Source organism: Perca flavescens, chromosome 19 (assembly GCF_004354835.1).
Source record: "Perca flavescens isolate YP-PL-M2 chromosome 19, PFLA_1.0, whole genome shotgun sequence".
In the NCBI taxonomy this organism is placed as follows: domain Eukaryota; kingdom Metazoa; phylum Chordata; class Actinopteri; order Perciformes; family Percidae; genus Perca; species Perca flavescens.
Window position 1 is genome coordinate 15,562,127 of NC_041349.1, and position 22,272 is coordinate 15,584,398.

The 22,272-nt window shown below is 36.5% G+C and overlaps 3 protein-coding genes across 3 annotated transcripts in view; 2 read left to right on the plus strand and 1 right to left on the minus strand.

Annotated features, from left to right (window-relative positions):
- The window catches only part of LOC114546083 (vang-like protein 2), a 13,777-nt gene extending 8,265 nt beyond the window's left edge, over positions 1-5,512 (plus strand). The window contains exons 5-8 of the mRNA XM_028564749.1: positions 121-257; positions 1,824-1,959; positions 2,194-2,440; positions 3,153-5,512. Of these exons, the coding sequence (XP_028420550.1) occupies positions 121-257; positions 1,824-1,959; positions 2,194-2,440; positions 3,153-3,410 (778 nt within the window). The 3' untranslated portion in view covers positions 3,411-5,512. The remainder of the gene's footprint in view (positions 1-120; positions 258-1,823; positions 1,960-2,193; positions 2,441-3,152) is intronic.
- Positions 5,513-6,184: 672 nt separating this feature from the next.
- si:cabz01074946.1 (uncharacterized) lies at positions 6,185-14,711 on the plus strand. Its single transcript, XM_028564954.1, has 7 exons — positions 6,185-6,288; positions 10,748-10,957; positions 11,047-11,157; positions 12,206-12,481; positions 12,596-12,717; positions 13,478-13,510; positions 13,603-14,711. Exons 1-5 carry the CDS (start codon positions 6,252-6,254, stop codon positions 12,694-12,696), a joined length of 735 nt encoding a protein of 244 aa, XP_028420755.1. The 5' UTR covers positions 6,185-6,251; the 3' UTR covers positions 12,697-12,717; positions 13,478-13,510; positions 13,603-14,711.
- A 1,869-nt stretch (positions 14,712-16,580) lies between these two features.
- LOC114545859 (SLAM family member 5) lies at positions 16,581-21,993 on the minus strand. The gene is made up of 7 exons (XM_028564416.1): positions 21,844-21,993; positions 19,736-20,050; positions 18,857-19,141; positions 17,955-18,062; positions 17,766-17,824; positions 17,519-17,584; positions 16,581-16,792 (listed from the first exon to the last, which is right to left on the minus strand). Exons 1-7 carry the CDS (start codon positions 21,911-21,913, stop codon positions 16,715-16,717), a joined length of 981 nt encoding a protein of 326 aa, XP_028420217.1. The 5' UTR covers positions 21,914-21,993; the 3' UTR covers positions 16,581-16,714.
- Positions 21,994-22,272: the final 279 nt, after the last annotated feature.

Here is a 22,272-nt window from a genome sequence, read left to right on the forward strand (position 1 = left end):
TTTCTTCCTCATTGGTTCACCGCTTCCTCCATCTGCTCTCTGCTGTTTAAGGGTGATATGCAGTGATAACAGCTTTTTGTTTTGAAATATTTTTTTCTTTGTCGGTCTTGTGCAACACAGTATTCAGAGGGCTGCAGTGTGGGTTCTGGACCAGTACTACAGTGACTTCCCAGTCTATAACCCCGCCCTACTCAACCTGCCCAAGTCCATCCTCTCCAAGAAAATGTCTGCCTTCAAGGTTTACAACTTGGGGGAAGGTAAAATGATCTTCTATTATTTTATCTTTTAACTTTCTTCCTTTCAGCCCATTCTGCATCAGAATAATTCCTATCATGCATATGTTCATAACTGTATTTTAAGGTTGTACCAGAATAGGTTTACATGGTTTAATTTTCAAAAAACACCATATTTTTGTTGTACTGCACAGCTCTCTCACTGCTGAAGATCCTCTTTTCACCAGGTTTCTGTTTTAGCTACAGAGTGAGACCTCTTTTCATCTTCTTCTTCTGTACTATCTTTGATTGCACTCGCACATGCTCAGTAGCTCAGATGTAGATCATGTCCAAGGGGGTAAGCTTCGCTTAAGAACTCGACCCATCTATGGCGCCATTTTGTTGCTAACTGGCCATCACCTCCTGTTAGCATTCCGCTGACCGCCATTTTTTTTTTTACGTCACTTGACTGCGAATAACTTTACATCAGAAATGTTTGAAGACTCTATTTGTCCGTTGTTTAGTTCCAAAGAAACACGACAATGTATAAAAGGCTTCATTACCTTGTACCTCACGTTATGGCTCCGTAGCAGACGTTTTTGTAAAAATAAGCTAACGATTGTGTCATAACCAAGTGACTTACTGTCGCATAGTAAAGGAATTACCGTATAGTACAGGAGAAGCTCGCAGGCAGTTTCGACTTACATGAGCTGTTTAGGTTTAATTACTAATGTTAACTAGCATGTTAGTTAGCAATAATTAGCCTGTGCCCATGTTATCTCCTTACATACACCTACACTCTCCGTATCTGTAAGATTGGGAATGATTGAGATTTCTCTTGGCACAGCTACCAGAAGACTTACAACTTTCAGACACGTTGCTCACGTCACATTCTCTCAGTTGGAGGCTGCGCAGTAAAGCTGGCCATCACCGGAAAAGTGCTTCTAATAGCCTTTACTGGTCTCCGTCCAGAGCAACGGGGTCTATTGGTCCGTTATATACTGTCTATGATCGTGTCAGCTAGCTAACTCTAGAGACAGTAAAAGAAAGCCTGTTTCTCCAACTTTGGTCAGTTACAAGGCAGGATTAGCTGGGAGACTTCTAAATGAGGGCGCACATGTAAGTAGTTCTTTTGTAGATTATGGTGAACTTGTGTGTGTTGTAGCAGTGCTTTGCTATTGAGAACAACGTAGCATGCTAGCGTTAGCATGCTAACGCTATGAGCTAACGGTTGTGGTTAGCCAGCTCATTTCAGACTGTGACGTCACAGTCCGAGCCGATTTTGAACAGCTCACTAGGAGACTGAAGGCAGGACACATTCAGAAACCGTATCTCACTCAAAACAGCATGGATGGATTTTTTTCAAAAGTTTGTATGTGTGTGGAAGCACCAGAGACACAAAAGAACACCCCAAATCCCAGAAAAAGTGATTTTTTTCATAATATGGGCACTTTAAAATACTCTAAACGGGGGAAAAACAAGCAAACATGCACTCCCAAATGATACAATTCTAGTTTGTTGCCTGCGGTAACAATGATATAGTGATAGAAGGGAGTCTGCAAGACAGTTGTCTATTAGTTGGGTCTTTAACTTCATTGTTTCTTTCTACAGAGAACAGCACCAATAACTCCACGGGTCAGTCCAGAACTATGATCGCAGCCGCTGCTCGGAGAAGAGACAATTCCCACACCGAGTACTACTACGAGGAGGCAGAAGTGGAGCGCAGGGTCCGCAAACGAAAGGCCAGGTGAGAACATAGAATATAGATAGAATTTTAAGGCTATGATGGAGTGTACGTGATCCCCATGAGTCAATTGAGTAAAGTTTAGGCCTAATCAAGTGACAAACAATTATTAAACTTTAATATAATGGTATAGTTTTCATCAATGGCGCTAAGTCCCTTTTCACATATATGGATATTGATTGTAGTAGCTTTAAATCTAAGGGGGTGTCCCACTCACTCTGCCATGTCTCCTCACAGACTAGTGGTGGCAGTAGAAGAAGCATTCACCCACATCAAGCGTCACCAGGACGAAGAGGCGACCGCATCCTCCCCCAAACACCCGCGGGAGGTGATGGACCCCAGGGAGGCGGCCCAGGCCATATTCGCCCCCATGGCTCGGGCCATGCAGAAGTACCTCCGCGCCACCAGGCAGCAGTCCTACCACAGCATGGAGAGCATCATCAACCACCTGCAGTTCTGCATCACACACAACATGACTCCCCAGGTAAGGAGGGTACTTTCAGGGTATTTTGCTTTCATATTTTCAATTTTCATCATTTTACAGTAATTAAATCATTTATATAATTACATTTTTCATATTTATTCTAGCTTTTAGTTCTATTTGATTTTTTTTGTATTGTCTTTATCAGTTACTTGAACAAAAAACTGGTTTGTCGTCAGCATATTATGTAGCTTTTTTGGCATTTGCCCCCATTTGTTTCAATTTCAATCATCCCAAGTGTATTTTAAGCTGTCATTTTTGTGAGTTGCCCCTGTTAACTGTGTACACCGTATCCCCTTAGAACACAAGTGAACACGTATGTATTCAAACCGTAGAAATATGCATTTCACGTGAAAATCTTTTATCAACCATTTATCTGCAGCTCTAAAGGTTATGCCATATTTTAAAGTTGATATTAAGTCTCTTATCCACAAGTTCAAGTTTATTGTCATGTGCATTTAAAAGTACAAAGTACTGAGAATGCAATGAAATGTGTTTTGCCCTGGCCCTCTCTTCTCATAAAAACTATAAATATATAAATATAATTTAAATAAAAAAAAAAAAAATGACCTGAATAAAGTAGTACTATCTAATATGTTGTAGCAACCTAAAAACTATCGCAGCCATAACAGAAATAATGAAACGGTTACTGACGGTGAATTAGTGTAACTATTTATAAACTGATTGGAATGTACGCTTCCTGTGTGTGTCCCAGGCTTTCCTCGAGCGTTACCTAAGCCCAGGCCCCACCCTACAGTACCTGGACACCAGCAGGGGGCGCCAGTGGACACTAGTGAGTGAGGAGCCGGTGACTTCTGCTCTCCATCAAGGCCAAGTCTTCTCCCTGAGACGCCTCGACTTCTCCCTGGTCGTTACGGTGACGCCCCTCCCCTTCCTGCGTTTGGGCGAAGAGTTCATCGACCCCAAAAGGCACAAGTTTGTCATGAAGCTCCAGTCCGAGACGTCTGTGTAGGACGAGGACGCTGAATCAAACATACTCATCTTAGTGCTTTCAGGGTATCTTCTTTTTATTTTTATTTTTTTGTATACCTTTTTTTTAGTTTGTTTTCGTGATTTTTGCTTTGTTTGTTGATGAGCGTGACACCCAAGAATAAAAAAAGAAAAGACAACGTAATGTCAGACATTGTTACCCAAACAAACTTTATTAGACTCAAAGTGCTAACTGTTAACTTTTGATATTGCACTACAGACTGCTCCCAGTTCCCATGATACTGACATTTTCTTTGGGTTTCTTAGGAGCTTTTCAACACTCATTTAAGGAAATACATTGTTTTGATGAAAGAAAATTGATTCTTCGGTTGAAAGAATGACTACTTGTGTCTATCGGTTGGATTTTAGCCAATTTTTTTTATTCCTGCAACATTTATTCAAGAGAATATACCCATGTAGGGTCTGTGTTAAAGTATTTTGAGTGTGCACTGACCTTTTTTAATGCACACTCTATGTCAGAGCTAATCTTACTTCCCTTTTCCCTTTTTTACTTGAACTTCTTGTTATCGAATTTGGCCTTTACAGGCTACAGACGGACAGAATCAGGTGATGACCCCATGGTCCCCTGGTCTTCCCTTTCGGGCCATTGAATGGTTTCACTGACTGAATCATTCCGTCCTCTTTTTGTTTACTGAAAAGTGGACATGCATACTGTACTTCCCACTGAAAGTCAGAAATAAGAAACACTGGATGGACTTCTAATGCACTGATCATTTTATCAGTGCATTGTTTGTATTATTTCCCGCTCAGGTTTTATTGAATCACTTCTCATTTCTGGAGAAATTCCCTCCTGCACTGAGAATTAATCTAACTTTCTGAGCATAATGTATGACCAGTTTATGTCCAGTGATACTGGTAACGAATGTTTTCTCCTCTACATATGAGGTTTGAATTGGACTTGATGAACTCAAGCACAATACAGCCAAGTACTGCCAATGTGTTTCTTTTTGGCAGCTTGATGGTAATTACTGTCTCTGATATTTTTAAAGTGAGTGTGTTAATTTGTGTGTGTGTGTGGTTGAGCATGGCTGGATCACTAACCGGACAAAGTGGCCTGGACCAAAAAGCCTTAGGGTTCCTCCTTGTGCGTAATTTGAGTGACTACAAGTATTTTTTTTTTTTTTTTTTTTTTTTTTTTTCACTTCTGAAGTACAATATATATTAAGACAGGTTCTCCATTACCTAACTTTTGGCTCAGTCTTGTAGAAGTGGCCGTGTCAAAATCTAATTTTCAAGACCTTAAAAAAGTGCTTCCCCCGATTTAGTACTGCACTCCTTTTGCCATTGTTGGACTTGATAGTGCAAAACGTTTCAAAATCAATGCAGCAGAATCCGAGATATCTTTTAATTCCACACATTCCTCAAGCCACAAAAGGCTTTACTCAGTACAGCTTTTTTTCACAAGACCTGTAAAAAATGTTTTTGTGAAAGATAAGGCTCTTGCCCTGTAATTACTTTTGTTTATTTTTGTTCTATACTATATTTCTATCAAAGTGCTTTAAGGCAATTGACACTGATATTGACACGGCTATTATTCAGTTGATTATTCAGCACAGAAAATCAACATTCACATTTGTGAAGCCAGACACCAATGATTTTTTTTGTGTTTCTGCCTAAATAATCTACAAATAATCAAAATAGTCGCAGATGGATTTTCAGTTGATTAACTAACTGATTAACAGATTTAATTGTTCAACTTCTAGAGTAATATTTGGTGCCGTATATATGAGGTGTCAACAGGGGATCCCCAGCAGGATAATCCAGCCATGTACATGTACACATTTGTGTCTTTTGTCACTCAGAGATAAATTTATAGATGTCCTTTTTACACTACAGATTGTTGTGCCACTCAACAAGCGGTTGACTTGTACATTTTGATGCAGTTTCTAAGGTTGTATTGTTCCAGTTTTTAAATAGATCACTTTGTTGTACTCTATCTATGCTCCTAACACTTGTCTCTGAAGGACATTGTCTTTAAAACACAGATTGTTGGGTAACACTTTACTTGAAAGTATCATGTGTGTGACATGACACTGTCATGAACACATGACACTGTCATGACACATGAACCCTAACTCTAACCCTAACCATAACTTGTCATGACAAAAATGAATGACGCTTACTAAAAGAAGCATTATGTTATAAACTTTTATAACTTTTTTTTTTTTTTTTTTTTTTAATATAATGTTTATGACACGTTCATGAAAGTGTCATGTCACTCTTATGTAGATACCTTCAAGTAACGTGTAACCGATTGTTGTTTTTACTGTTGCACTGTGTTTTTTAGGACTGAGTTGATGTAAAAGGTTTTTAATAAATGATGTCATCCAAAGTTTTTTCTTGACTCACAAGTCTTTTTCAGCAAGTGTCTGGGTGAGTGGGTGCTAAGCTACGACAATGTGTAAACATTTCCATTGCTATAGAATGATGTAAAGCATAGACCCTACAGAATTGAAAAATTATTCAAATTCATTATTTACAGCTATCTATTGCTAATTTAACCAGAAAGTACATTTGGGATTTTTTTTCAATGTCAAACCAACTGTATGCAAGGACAATAATCAAGAAATTAAAAATTATATATAAATTTATTAGAATGTATAACCCAACTATAAATATTAAGTCATTGCTGGAAGACGATGTTTGATCAATAATCTTAAAATAACCCATGCTTGTTTTAGTATTTCTTGTGCAAATTTGGGTTTCCTTCGTCATATGAGATGGTGGCTGTTCAAGCGGCACGTGGTTATGATAAGGCAAAACAGGAAGTCTCAGTCAGTCGCTTTGCCTCTGTGTTGGAACGATGAAACTTCAAATCCTCCTAACCCTATTAATCCAAGGTAGGTTTCATTTGCTGAAAATAACATTTAGCATTTAGCAGTTGATATGCTTTTTTCAAACTTTATATAGTATGAACTATTTTAAATGACAATTCAGAACAGAATAAGTTGCTTCCTGACTTGCTGAGGCAGGATGAAAATGACTGGGGGACTCCGGTAGATATACATAGTATCTCAACACTAACAACTTTTAACTGCTCAGTCAGTTAAAAGGTCTTTCTCAGATTTGCTTAAATGTTAATGTCAAAAGGAAGGGTTATTTTAAACATTCATGTTCAAATTAAACAAAGCAGGAACTGTTATGCAAATCGTGGTTAGCCCTAAAAAAAATCCATGGTCATTTTAATGTTTTATGATCTGTCATAAAAAGTCATTAATAAAGTCATAGTATGTCACAAAAATAATTAAAAAGTCATAGTGTGTCAAAAAAAAGTTATATCAATGTGTTGAAAAAATTCATACTATAGTATGTTGAAAAAAGTAAAGTAATATATTAGGTTGTCATGAAAGAATAATCACGTCATAGTGTTCTATGGCAAATAAAACTAATAAACAAGTCTTATAGTATGTCAAAAAAGTCATAGTACAGTATATATAGAAAAAAGTCATAGTATAGTATGTTGGAAAAAAAGTCACAGTAAAGTATGTCGAAAAAAAGTATGTTGAAAAAAAGTCACAGAATAGTATGATGAAACAAGTCATAAAAAGTTATAGTATATTGAATGAAATGGCATTGTATATATATAAAAAAATTAAAAGTAGGTATATCAAAAAAAAGTCATTGTATAGTATGTCCAAAAAAGTCATAAAAACTCATATTATAGTATATCAAAAGAAAAGTCATGGTATAGTATGTCGAAAAAAAGTCACAATAAAGTGTGTCAAAGAAATAGTCATAGTATAAGATGTCGAGAAATTAATAAAAAGTATGTCAAAAAAAGTCAACAAAACGTCATATGTCGAAAAAGTCATAGTATAGTATGTCAAAAAAAGTAATGTAAAGGTCATAGTGTAGTATGTCGAAAAAAGTCAACAAAAAGTTATATTATAGCATGTAGAAAAAAATCAAAAGAACGTCAGAATATAAGATGTTGAAAAAGTGAACAAAATGTGTATATGTCGGAAAAAAAGTCAACAAAAATGTATATTATAGCATGTTGAAAAAAATCAAAAGAACGTCAGAGTATAAGATGTTGAAAAAGTGAACAAAATGTCGCTGTGTATATGTCGAAAAAAGTGAACAAAAACTCATATTATAGCATGTAGGAAAAAGTCATAGTATAGTATATTGAAAAAAGTGAAAGTATAGCATGTCAAAGAAAGTAAACAAAAAGTGATAGGATATTAAGTCAAAAAAGTGATGTATAGCATGTTGAAAAAAAGTCATAAAAAGTTAATGTGTAGTATGTTAAAAAAGTCATAGAATAGTATGGCGAAAAAAGTCAACAAAAAGTCATAGTATATCAAAAGAATCAGTATGTCGAAAAAAAAGTCGATGGGCCCAATTGATTTATTGCACGTTACGCCCAAACCACACCTAGCTAGGCTACTTCAGACCAACCCATTTTAGATTTGGGTGCAAGACTCATTTATCCCGCCGGTATAATAGCAACAGCGCCCGAGATCTGCCCACAAAGCTACTTGGGTTTCAAGTTTGATACTTGCGTTTCAGATCATTAAAATAGAGCCCTAGACCAGGTTTTTCCTGGTCAGTGGCGGAATTGTTTTCTGAAACTGCAAAATAGCACCAGGGAACGTTTGCGCCTGAACACGCCTCCTCTTTTCGCTGAACCGCCCCCGGGAACGCAAATACATTCCCTCTGTGGAGGGAAAAGTCCGCTGTGCGTCGGGTGCAAAATAGGAACGATACATGCGTCGGTGTACAAAGGCAATTGCGCTGAGTGCAAGTGTTACGCCCCAGTCCAGGGGTGCCTAGGACGCAACATGAAAAGGCGCCATCTTCCCCGTCTCCCAAGTAGCCACAAACAATTAGGTGGTTAGATCAACGTATGATTTACATAGAAAATAATATATACATAACATAGATGAATTAGACTTCAGGGTGGCCTACCACAAAAGTAACAAACAAAACAATTATAACTGGGAGATAATAAACTAACCTAACAAACAAAAGGGCAAAACAAATGACAAAAGACTTACCTCCCTAACTAACAAAAACAGGAGAAAACAAGATCAACACGCCGGAGGCCTGTACTACGAAGCAGGATAAACATGGCTTGGATCTCTTTCAGTTATCCGGCTTCACCTAACCTAACAACTGGGGTCCTGTATAAGCTGTATCACGACGCTGGTTATCAACTAGTTCAGTCAACTCAGGGTTTCCCAATCTAGAGACGCGCGCGTTCACATAAAAGAGGCGGTGTTTGCACACCACAACCAATCGCAAACATCTACCAGAGCCGCATGTTATATATAAGAAGAGCAAATTATAATTCTACATAAATATGAAGAACACAGAAACGGTTTTACAGAGAAAACGCAATACAGTCGCTGCTTCCTAAAACAGGAAGGAAAGCTGGCAAAAAAAATAATTATAGCCGACGCTGTAAATGCGTGTTGTAAATCAACTTTTATATCTTATATCACTTCCCCATCAGTCAGGACCAAGATCTGACCATAATTACACTTGTGCTTTCCATAAACTGTCGTTGCTTTAGCCTATTATTTCAGTTGCAATATATATATATATATATATATATATATATATATATATATATATATATATATATATATATATATATATATATTTCATAAAAATACCCATCAGGGAATGTTAACGGGGTTGTTGGTCTCTACCAAGAGTCTGGGTCTGTCCGAGGTTTCTTCCCAAGAGGGAGTTTTTCCTCGCCACTGTCGCACTGCTTGCTCTTGAGGGAATTACTGTAATTGTTGGGGCTTTGTAAATTATAGAGTGTGGTCTAGACCTACTCTATCTGTAAAGTGTCTCGAGATAACTCGTGTTATGATTTGATACTATAAATAAAATTGAATTGAATTGAATTGTAATTAAATGTTTTAACTTTTATGAGCTCACCACTCCCTCTCCCCCTCTCTCTCTCTCCCTCTCTCTCTCTCTCTCTCCGCACCGAGCTCCACCTGATCTTCTGTAAGAATGGTGATGCCGTTATCAATTGAGTATTGATTGGTCAGTGGGCGGTGCTTTTATACCGGTTGATCTCTGATCTCCAACTTAACCTGCTCCCGACCAGGTTAGGTGATCAGCATGAGTTACCACGGCGATTGAAACCGATAACAACTGACAAAGTCTAAAAAGGGCATAGTTTAGTATGTCGAAAAAAGTCATAGTATAGCATGTTGAAAAAAGTCATAGCACAATGTCTCAAAAGAATCATAGTATAGTATGTCAAAAAAATCATAGTATAGCATGTTGAAAAAAGTCATAGCACAATGTCTCAAAAGAATCATAGTATAGTATGTCAAAAAAGTCATAGTATAGCATGTTGAAAAACTCATAGTATAGTATGTCAAAAAAAAGTCATGAAAAGGTCTTGGTATAGTATGGCGAAAAAAGTCATAGTAGAGTATGTCGAAAAAAGACCGAAATAAGTCGTAGTATAGTATGTTGAAAAATCTCATAGTATATTATGTTGAAACATTTCATAGTAAAGTATGTCAAAAAAGTCTATGACACTGTAAGTCTATGACTGTAATTTTTTCAACATATGTTGAAAAAAGTCAACAAAAAATTACAGTGTCAAAAACGTCATAGTAAAGCATGACGAAAAAAGTCATAAAAAGGTCATAGTATAGTAAATTGAAAAACATCATAGTATACTACGTAGAAAAGTCATATTATAGTATGTTGAAAAAAGTCATAAAAAAGTTATAGTATAGTACGTCGAAAACGTTATAAAATGGTCAGTTTGGTATGTCTAAAAAGTTATGAAAAATTCAAAAAGGTCATAGCATAGTATGTTGAAAAAAGTCATAGTATAGTATGTTGAAAAAGTCACCAAAATGTCATAGTTTAGTATGTTGAAAAAGTAAACAAAAAATGATATAATAGCATGTCGAAAAAAGTCAACAAAACGTCACAGTATAGAATGTCGAAAAAAGTCATAATATAGAATGTCAAAAAAGTCTACAAAAAGTTATATTCCAGCATGTCGAATAAAGTCATGAAAAGGTCATAGTATAGCATTTCGAAAAGAGTCAGAGTATAGTATGTTGAAAAATTTTAACAAAAAATTATAGTATAGCATCTTGAAAAAAGTCATATTATAGTATGTCGAACAAAGTCTAAAAAGTTACAATATAGTATGTCAAAAAAGTTCAAAATAAGTCATAAGACAGTATTTCAACTTTTGTTTTGTTTGTCACTTTTTTCGTAATTTTGATGAATTTTACGTAATTTTTTTAATTTTGAGTTGATGCTAAGTCTTTATTTTCTCCTTTTTTTTTTTTTTTTTTTTTACAGTGGCAGTAATTGAATCCCTCAGGGAGGTCTCTGGTTACCTTGGGGATACTGTCACCTTGTCCTCAGGTGCCAACCCATCATGGAATCTTTCCTCAATAGAATGGTCAGTGTTCCCAAACAACACCTGGATTGCCACCTACCGCAATGGGAATAAAAACATTGAACGGGTTGATCGGTATAAAGGTCGACTCAGTCTCAACACCTCCTCAGGTAAAAGACAAATCTATCACCTTTCAATGTGAAGGAGTCATTATTTTATTTCTCTCGTGGGAATGTCTCATACATTTTTTAATTATCAGGTGACTTGATGATCCATAATTTGAACAAAGAAGATGCCATGGAATACACTGTAGACCTCATCAATACTCAGAGACAAAACAAGGGAACCAAAACTAAGCTCACAGTGATACGTAAGTGTGACGAGCGTTAAAAGATTATTGGCAATACACAAAACACCTGCACAATTACTCTAAGCCACAAAAGTTTAATGACATTATGACATCCTACATGGATCTTCATCAGGTCAAACTGTTTGAAAAATTTAAACCACAACCATATTCATTGTGCACACCAGTAGGTCATTGGTCAAAAGTCATCATCCAATACATCCGAATCTACATCACCCATGTTCAACATTATATATTAAATCCATGTACATTACAGGCCAAATGTTTGGACACACCTTCTCATTCAAATGCGTTTCCTTTTATTTTCATGACTATTTACATTGTAGATTCTCACTGAAGGCATCAAAACTATGAATGAACACATATGGAATTATGTATTTAACAAAAAGTGTGAAATAACAGAAAACATGTCTTATATTTTAGATTCTTCAAAGTAGCCACCCTTTGCTTTTTTATTAATAAGGGAAAAAAATCCCCTAATTAACCCTGACAAAGCACACATGTGAAGTGAAAACCATTTCAGGTGACTACCTCATGAAGCTCATTGAGAGAACACCAAGGGCTTGCAGAGTTATCAAAAAAGCAAAGGGTGGATACTTTGAGGAATCTAAAATATAAGACATGTTTTCAGTTATTTCACACTTTTTTGTTAAGTACATAATTCCATATGTGTTCATTCATAGTTTTGATGCCTTCAGTGAGAATCTACAATGTAAATAGTCATGAAAATAAAGAAACACATTGAATGAGAAGGTGTGTCCAAACTATTGGCCTGTACTGTACATAGGGTCTTAAACCTTTCTAAAAAGTTGGCATAGTGAAAAGTGAAGTGCAGCCTTAAATACAGTTGAATGAATGATTTCCATCCCCTTATCTTTAATGCTTTTGTTTTACAGATATTTGCATATGCACTTTACTCAAAGTTCAGGGTGTTGCTAACACATGTTTTGCTAAGTGTCTCAGGTCATATGGTGATAAGCAGTCAGGTTTTAAAATTGTGTTGTATATATCTTAATGTCTAATCAACCATATCAATTTAAACCCTCTACAGAACGCCTCAACAAACCCATCATAGAGACTGTCTCCTGTGCATCTGTAAAAGGAGGCTCTTGGTTGTGGCTGCGTTGTTCCTCAAAGGATACAGGCGTTAGCTTGTCGTGGCAGCATACATTCCCCAGTGTTACGCTCTTCAAAATGACAAGTCCTGATGGCAACTCTGCCGATCTTTTAGGATTTCTGAACACCACACAGAACCATGTCGAATTCACCTGCACCTCCAGCAGGAATATGGAGAAGGAGTCAAGCGTCGTCACTCCAAAGTGTGGTGGTAAGGTCCCAATTAACTTAAAAGAGAAAACATGATATGATATGATGACTTCATGTAAGTGTGATTCTAAGAAACTCATTTTATTATGTTGTTTTTTCTCCCATGTTGTTACAGATGACAAGCCTCCGTCTCCAACTCTGTCTCCGTCTCTGCCCAGAGAAAGAAATGCTCTTTTTTTTTTTTTGTGGGATTCCTCGTGGGAACTTTTCTGTTAGTAATTATATTCGTTTTCAAAGGTAAGAGGTAAACATCATCTTCGTAGGAAGATTCTTAATGATAGAATTACTTCAACTATGTTACCACCAAGAAACAATGGCATTAAAACAACTGAATAAAACAAGTGAAAGTTGCCATGCTGCAGAACGCTCCAACAGCCTCATAGTACTGTAGAATGTAGATAAGACTCACCTTTTTGAAATTCAGCTACCAATCAATAAGACCATGGCAGTTAGAGGAAATAACACATTTTGGTTGGTGCTATAACACATATTTGGAGTGGGGGCCCTTTATAAGTGGTGCTGGGATTATAAAGAATCACAAATATTGGGGGCACTACAACAAAATAGTGATCTGGGGTAGCTATAGCACAGCTTGGCAATTCTGCATAGGCCCCCTAAAAAAAAGGCTTAGGAACCCCAAGGTCTATTGTATTGAAAAATAAAAAGGTATACATGCATACTGGATGTGCATAGGTCATGAGAAGAAAAAGAAAGGTGAAACTATGGGTTGTGGTTTCTCTTGCTTTCAATGCAACACTTTCCTTCTTCACCCATGTCTCATAACCCCTCCATTTCCACACTCAGCTCCAGCCCACGCATCAAACCATGATACAATACAACATTTGTCCTAAAGGTTACCGTTTCCCGAAATGACACAGATATAGCTCCTAACGTTGACTTTACACTATGTTGAGAACGTAGACACATACACATGACCATAAAAACAGCCCAGCTGTAATTTTAAAGCAATTATGTTGACATTGTTTTTAAATTACAGAACAAATCAAAGCTGCATGGGGACACCTTCAAGGTACAGTACTACTGTATGGAATTCATGTAGCTATGTTCCAATTGAAATTATTACTGTTACATTAATTTATTTGTATTCTCTTTTATTTTCAGGAAAACTGTTTCCATCATAATAATATCAAAATAGCTTGACTTTCTGCTTTGACTGTCCCAGGTTTTGCAGTAACAAGTGGTAACATAATGTCTCTTTTCTACAAAGCCAGAATGACTTCACACACACATGACACAATATATTGAATACATGTACAATCTAATTCAAACCACTAAAACAATTTTTAACATTTTTTAAAACATTTTTCAACTTTGGAAATTGTGAGGTACTTTTATGTATTAATAGGTATTTGTTTGTGTGTCTATATACATGTATATGTGTAACAGAGTTATTTAGTGATTCCACTTGCCAGGGTTTAATCATTCAATACCAATAGGTGTTATTGACATTCTGTATTGTGATTGGTCAGTGGGCGTCTCCTCTGTATGCCCTGCGTGCCCATGGTAGGTTGGATCGCACCCAGTCATAAGCACATTTTGATTGTTTCTTTTAATAATATTTCATTTACATGCCATGTTGATATGATGATGTATAAATACTTCCGTGTGATGTAACAATGGCTATGTATACACTGTTTGAAATGCTTATTTCGTGAAATGTAAAGAAAGCTGCTAAGAATGACTGGGTGTGTACGCTGTGTCCTACGTGGCTGACCAGGATATAATTCTTTGTTCACCAGGTACATATTGTATTTTTGTTTACACATTTGTTTAATTTAATGTTGTGTTGTAATATTATATAATAGGCCAGTGCACGAGGAGCGTGCCCATGAATGACCGTAGGTGTGTACGCTGTGTCCTACGTGGCTGACCAGGATATAATTCTTTGTTCACCAGAATAAATCAGACCAGATTGAGATGCAAGTGTGAAGTCTTCAATTAATACACAACGCAGAGATGATATTGGTTACATATTATTAAGCTTTTTTGATAATTTCAATGCTTAAAAGGGCAAACTAGATGTAATGTATGCACTAGATTGTATATTGTGTTTGTTGTAAACAATTTTCCAATGTTATGTACCATTTTGACTGAAGTATTGTAAATACATGTGTGTGGAAGAGTAACATCTGTAACTGTTTGAAGATATATCTTACCATTGTTATGCTGATGACATCCAATTATATTTATCTTTTAACCCAGATAGGCTCGACAAACTTTCACTGTTGCACAATTGTTTAGCCTCCCTTAACAAATGGATGGCAGACAATCTTTTACAAGTAAATTCAGACAAAACTGAGGTGATGAACATCACCCCTAAGATTAGACAAGCCATTGGGGCTCTATCACTCTCTGACTGTAATGTTGTGCGAAATCTGGGTGTCACTTTTGATAAATCCATGTGTTTTAACAGCCATGTGAAATCTGTGGTTCGTTCCTGTTTCTCCATCTCAGGAACATTGCTAAGATTAGATCTGTGGTTTCTAAGAAAGAGATGGAGATGCTTGTTCAAGCTTTTATTTCCTCTCGATTGGATTATTGTAATGTTCTGTACACTTGTTTAAACAAATCATCCATGGACAAATTGCAAGTTGTACAGAAGGCAGCATCAAGACTTCTGTCAACAGGAGATCGCACATTACTCCTGTGCTTAAGGCTCTTCACTGGCTACCAATTGGTTTTAGAGTGCATTTTAAAATGTTAACCATTACTTATAGAGCCTTACATGGCCAAGCTCCCTCTTACATCCAGGATCTATTGCACGCACACACTTCTGGTCGCTCTCTGAGGTCTTCAAGTCAAGACCTTTTAACTGTTCCCAGAACACGTTTTAAAACAAGAGGTGATCGTGCATTCTCTGTGGTGGCTCCAAGGCTCTGGAACTCTCTCCCTTTAGCCCTGAGAGCCTTGGACTCTGTTGAAACTTTTAGGAAACACCTAAAGACACATCTTTTTAGACAAGCATTTAGTTAGCAATATGGCTTTGTATTGTATTTTATTTGTTTTTGTTTCTTTTATTTGTTCCTTCTGTAAAGCACTTTGTGACCCTTCTTGTCTCTGAAAAGTGCTATATAAATAAAGTTTACTTACTTACACTTGAAGGAGGTTCTATTAAATGTTTTCACCAAAATAACACAATCACCATTAATATGACACTTGTATATGACAAGATGATAAGCTGTAATGTTTAACTTTAACCTTTCACCAAAAGACAAGACAAAAACATCTTACATCTACATTTACAATTTTGATTAAAGCATTCTATATTTATGTATGGCATAGTTGTCAAATCTTTAACCGTTTCAAATAACTATCAAGAAAACCCTTGCCCTTACACATGCTTGCAAAACTAATTACAAAAATACAGAGTGACAGTAAATGTTATTTAATATGATCACATTTGCACAGGCTGAAACACTAGGCATGTCTAAGGAAGACATGTACAAAAAATGTGCATAGTACAGTACAAATACAAAAATAATCTCTATTTACAGAATTTACAAAAATGTCAATACAATTGGAGTATGTAGCTGAACATATAACATAATTTTTTGTTTTTCATTATGATAAAGGGAAGGTGCAATACTCTCTCAAGGCCAAACATTGAAAATGTACAAAGTATGACATTGCCTTTTTTCATCATAGTAGCCTTTCCCAACTGTAGCTTTGAGCAAAGTATATCGGCTTACTTAAGTTCTATACTCAAAGGTAGTCTTGCATTGCCAGACCTTCCTCCACAGCGCGGCAGAGGAGGATCTGGCTAGTCCACACAGCATTTCGGGATGGGAGAAAACATGCTCTGGTTTATTGGCATTTCTTTAAACCAATCACAATCATCTGCAGCAGTGCTAAGCGCCACACAAAAATGGTGCCTCTGCAAAATAGCCTCGGGAAGGAGTCTTGTTTTGGTGGAATATGTGTATATTCAAAATTAGTTTTAGTCTTGCAACAGAAAACTCAGATTGGACAGATAGTCTAGCTAGCTATCTGGATTTACCCTTCAGAGATCTGAGGAGCAGTTAACCATAGTCCTCATAAATCCACCGGAGTTTAGAATGCCATCACAAAGAAAGCGGAAAGCGAGAGACACCCAGCCTAAAAAGAGGGACATCCGGCGGAATTTCAGGAAGCACCTTAACAATCCCGGAAGTGTAACATCGTCAATATAGACTAACTCAAAGGTAATTCTAACAATACATCATGCTGTGATCCACTAGGAAATTTCTTGGTAGGGCGACACTGAAGCTTTCCTCATCCGACTAACCTGGATCTTGTCGTACACAGTCTGGGGCTAGATGTGTGACAAAAGGAGGTTCAAAAACAAACAACAAGAAACATCAGTGTCACAAGTAGATGCAAGACCCGTTGAAATATGAAAAACATGAGGGTACATACAAAAGAATTTACTTAAGCAATGTGTAACTACTCATAATGCATAATGTAATCATATCTTATTTATCAATGTCAAAGATGGACCAGATCAGCACTTTATTTAACTGGCCACAGACACGATGAAGTAATGAAAAGATAACGTTTAGTAAATCATGATTACAACACTACTATTCAGTTTTGTTGGCCCGTCACTTTAACTCCAGATTTGCCTTTGAAGAAGACATGAATGTCATCAATAAAATCAGAAATCAGGATGATCAAAATACCTTGATTGATGCATTAATAAATGTATTGTTCCTGCATTAAGTCATGCATGAGATATTATTAATGTACATTACTGATAATTCATGAATGAATTCATGCTTTTTCATGCATGAAGTAATGCGTGAATTCATGATAGCTTATTATAGCTTTATTATTATAAAGTGTTGGCGAGCTAGTTTTTCCTGAGGTGGATATTTAATTTCAAAGTCAAACATTTGTGGTATTTTTACTCTTAAATAAAAGCAAGCATACAATCATAAAAACATGTCATTTAAACAATATAAGGGAGGGAGAGGCACACATGCTTTTGTATATCAATTCTCATCTGCAAGAACGTCAAAGATAAAGGTTTTGCTCTTACCCCCGGTGTGACTGTGTTGATTCTGGGATCAATGGTTTCATACAGTGTGCATGGCTTCATGGTCCCCTGGAAGTTTAAATGTTTACACATCACAGGGAGAGGAAACAAGAGACAGCAAAATAGGTAAAACATGCATTTCATCCTCTAAAACAAGCATTCCCCTAACAATTCATACATAATTCCTCTTTCTGCTGCAGATGGTGTGTGCAAAGCAATGTGTGCACAGTAAATACATGAGCATACTTACATCCTCAATCGCTACTTCAGAGATATCAGCGTACACGGTGAGGTCATTTGAGTCAGCAACTGGTGGTAGATTTTAATGAAGAAAAAAAACAAAAGAAAAACAATGATATAGAAATAATATGTTGAATTAAAAACTCTGAACATTTTAATGTTAAAAATACACGCTGCTATTAAAGATGCCATTTCTTACCTTCTTGTTTTTGTTTGCGGTGACAAACACACACAGTTACTCCAACTATCACGACAATCAACACACAGCCGACTCCTGTCACACTCAGGAGAATGATTGAGTTTGGGCCTGCAAATTATAGTAATATCACTGATATTAATATTGAGTCACAGTAATAGTGATCATTATTGTGCTAGGTCAAATGAAATAAATAAATTTATAGGAATACTTTAACAATGAGTGCAAAAACAAATCACAACTCAAATACAAGAAAGCACTTTTTTCAAATAAACTAAAAACTGGGTCACACTCAAAATTTAGAGTTTCAGAAATCTAATTTGATGTAGATTTTCTTTTTTTACAGTGCAATACCAAGTACAGTTGTTTGGCTAATGACTTCCTCAGTGTGCAGGCTCTAGTATGATAACTCTATGATGTATTATTTTAGTTTTACATATCCAAAGACAATTAAAATATCTTTAGTGGTGAGAAATAAAGGCATCTTTATTTGTCTTTTATCTTTACTAATCAGAACAACATTGGAGATACAGTGAGTTTCGACTAGTCATAATTTGAATGGAAAAATCTGGAATTAACATTAATCTTTTCATAAACGTCATCCAACCTAATGGCAAAAGTAACTTCAATCAGGTTAGGGTTAGTACAATCAGATATTTTAGATTATTGCATCGTCTTTCTCACTGATCTCATAATTGTAGAAAGTATCACTCTGACTGGTCACACTGTAATATGAGTCATCCAAATGCATTTGAGGATATCTTTAATATAATTACAGTTAGTTAAGTGAAACCATTTATATATCAAATATTGCCTTCCTTTGTGTGCTTCTTTTTCTTCTGCATCATCAGTTGTGATTCTCAAAAACATTATTGACCCACTAATAATCACTCCTCTGCACATACCTATTTCTGGTGCGTCAGACGTAATGTTTCTGCACATCTTTGTTTCGGTTGCCGACATCTTACTGACTTCATTGGAAATTGTGCAGGTGAATTTGGTGTCTTCGTCCTGAGGTTTGATGGTGTATTCCAGTCTGGGGCCTTCTATGGTTTGATTCCTCACGGCCCATGTGTAGGTCATGTTACTGTTACTGATGTCCGAGGTTGCCTGGCACTCCAGCAAAACTGTACAGGATCCGTTTAAGGTGTGCCACGTAGAATTTGAAACAATTCTGACAGTTATGGGCTCTAATGGAACAGTTTGGAGAGAGAGGGAGAGAGAGAGAGAGTGAGAGGGAGAGAGAGAGAGTGAGAGAGAGAGAGAGATTTCAGCTAATATCCATCAAAACACCAACAAATGCATCTTTAGCAAAACTCAGAACTAGACCCACAGTACAGACCATTCACATCAGAATATTTTCACTGAACAAACTCTTTTGTTAATTTCTATTTCAAAACTAAGATCCACAATCTAGTGAGTTGTCTGTGTTTGTTTCCAAAACAAAAATCTTTAGCCTAATAAGCAGATTATCATTTAAATATCAGGAAAGAAGCAAGGGAAGTCCCTGACTACGGAAGGACTCAATGACTACACACCATAAGTATAAAAGCATAACTAATATAGCCACAAAGAAACGATAGTGTGTGGACACAGTTTATAAGATTTTATATTTAAATAAATATGCCAATATATTATTATATTATATTTAACATTATTAAACTATGATGATCAATGGAGCACAGAAAACAAGCACATAAAGAAAACCTCTTCATGAGTTCTCTCTGCTACCATTATTATGGAATCTGTAATCAACAATTATTAGTTACTTGGTTATTTCTTACCATGAACTTTCAGAGTGAAAGGGACTGTTCTCCTTTGGCTGTCACCCACCTCTGAGAGAAAACTGAAATTACCAGAGTCTTTGAGTGTCAGTCTTCTCACTGTTAAACTAAAGTTTGTGGGGTTTAGGTCTAATCTGCCCTTGAACTGATGTTCTCCAGAGACATCATCTTTGTCTGCTATTATTATTGATTGATTATTATGTTGATATTTCCATCTTGCCGTTGTGACCCCTTCAGTTGGTAAGCATGATGAAAACTCTACGGTGTCTCCAACTTTTTTATGGATGACACGTTGACAACTGGAAGCCTCCACATCTGAAACACATGAGCAGACAACAGAGTGTGACTGTCAAATTGGTTTCATAACATTAGGGGAGATATTCATAGATATTAGATATTCATAGAACGAGAGCAAAAAAGGACAAAATGACCTACTGCAACCATAACATCTAGGCCTAGTATGCAAAGTGTAATAGTACATGCAAATCTACCTCACATAAAGTAGTATAGAAAAGCAGAGCATAAAATTACATAAAACATACTATGTTTAAGTCCAACATGCACGATAAAGACACAAAATGGCATAAAATATTGACATAGCATGAATGACATCATGACGTGGTATGCCACTAGCTAACAAAATGAAATGTCTTTCTTTGTTTGTGTTCTGTTTCCTGTCAACAGTCACCACTGGTCTTCTTTCATGACAATCACCTTCCCCTAACCTTAACAAATATTTTAGTTACCTGCCTTAACCGTTATATTAGGGAGGCAGGATTGAAAAACGCTCATATGAGTCATGTTTGAATAGTCATATGTATGGATTGTTGGACCTGCACTGACATTCAACCTATTTTGTCATTTAGAAAAAAGACTTACTAAGATTTTATTTTCAGATTGCCAACTGAAAATAAAAACGTGGCTCAGTGGTAGTTATGTTGTGTGTGGTAAGCCAATTGAACCTGCAGAATCAGAAAAGAATGTTTCCATTAGCAGCTAAAACTATTGCCAGTTTAATATTTTAGCCCTACAATAGTCTCTAAAGCTGGCCAGGTTACCATACGTTATTTTCAAGAAAGAAGCGGCACACCCACAGACTCTGACCTCAGTGACAAAGGCACCATGCTTTTATTCTGTGCTGCTCATCACTTTCGGTCAGTGCTGCTGCTAGAGGATACTCAGGAAATGGACAGGTCACATGTTTCTGCTGTCAAGTTTTGTGAGAAACAAGCTCACAAGCTTTTCCAATTCAACAAGAACTACTTGCTACCGCTTGCTAGTGGCTAAATATTAACACAATATTGAAACACATATGGCTTGTATCTGTGAGCACAGACAAGTTTTTAACACTTAACATAGACTCCCCTACTTCTGCAAATACTCTGAGAAAGTCCACATCTCCTTGTTCCTGTAAGCAATGTGTGTATGTAAAACCAGAATATATTAATTTATTAGGTGTAACAATATAACCAATCCTCTTTTCAAAAAACAAAGAGGAAGTGACAGGAACGGAAAAAATGACTCCTGAATTGCGTAACATTTTAAAGTTAGCCAAGGAGATGCAGCAGGAAATTTGCTGACACATAGTGTACCAAAAAATGCAAAGCATATCCGCAAATAACCTAAAACCACAAGATACAACATGTATTGTCTCTTATGATATTTTGCCCACTTATGAAATTCCAACAAAAAAACAAATAAAAAAATTCAAATTTCCAATAAATGTTGAGCAGCATGAGTATAATGACTTTTTTTGTTTGTTTTTTTTATCAGGAGAGAACAATTAATGCTTTTTAAGCATTAAAGAGTTGGTGCATTGAAATAATTTCTTCAATTTACGTAGATGTCCCAGTTCTCAGTATATTTCTGCTATAGCTTTGTAGCCACAGCTGCTTTCTCACTGGTGCTTTTAGACCTCTTGCATTTGCAAACAAACAAGACGCAAAGACTGCAGGCATCTTCCAAGGAATACATGTCATTTATTGATATGTCATATCCAGTAAATCCTGCATTCTTCACTTAAATGCTCTATTCAAAGCACATGACAGAGCGCATCCGGCAAACAAATAGTACTTTAAAATAAACTTTACTAGCAGAGGTGTACGTACCCTGGAGGCAGACCCCAAGAAGTAGCACAGAAATGTATGTAAAGAAGCAGCTCAGGCAACCACCAGCCATCTCTGTGGGGAGAGGAACAGCGTCTGTTTCCTCTTCTGGTCTATCAAACTGTGCCGTGACACAAGTCAGAATGGAGAAAAAAAAATAGACAGGGTGGATGATGGGGGAGGTCTCTGTCAACAATAAAGAAGCAAAAAAAGCAGTTTGGCATGATATACTGTGAGATTAACTTCAAATCACAAAGGACACAACTGCAAGGTGTTAAAAGATTCTTTGTTAAATCACAGCCAGCTATTACAATTACACTATTTGTTTCCTTTAGGTGACCAAACAGACAACAAAATGTTCAAGATTGGCTCAATTTGCTGTAAACTCTGGTATTCAGCATAGTCCTACCCTGAATTAACTCAAGCTAACAA

Bases quoted from the DNA above. Each gene is read 5' to 3' on its own strand.
- LOC114545859 (XM_028564416.1), bottom strand. From the start codon at position 21,913: ATGGCTGGTGGTTGCCTGAGCTGCTTCTTTACATACATTTCTGTGCTA. The intron at 19,142-19,735 runs GTAAGAAATAAC...CTGTTCCATTAG, and splicing joins TTTCACTCTGAAAGTTCATG to AGCCCATAACTGTCAGAATT. The intron at 18,063-18,856 runs GTATGTGCAGAG...TATAATTTGCAG, and splicing joins GTCTGACGCACCAGAAATAG to GCCCAAACTCAATCATTCTC.
- si:cabz01074946.1 (XM_028564954.1), top strand. From the start codon at position 6,252: ATGAAACTTCAAATCCTCCTAACCCTATTAATCCAAG. The intron at 10,958-11,046 runs GTAAAAGACAAA...TTTAATTATCAG, and splicing joins CAGTCTCAACACCTCCTCAG to GTGACTTGATGATCCATAAT. The intron at 11,158-12,205 runs GTAAGTGTGACG...AACCCTCTACAG, and splicing joins AACTAAGCTCACAGTGATAC to AACGCCTCAACAAACCCATC.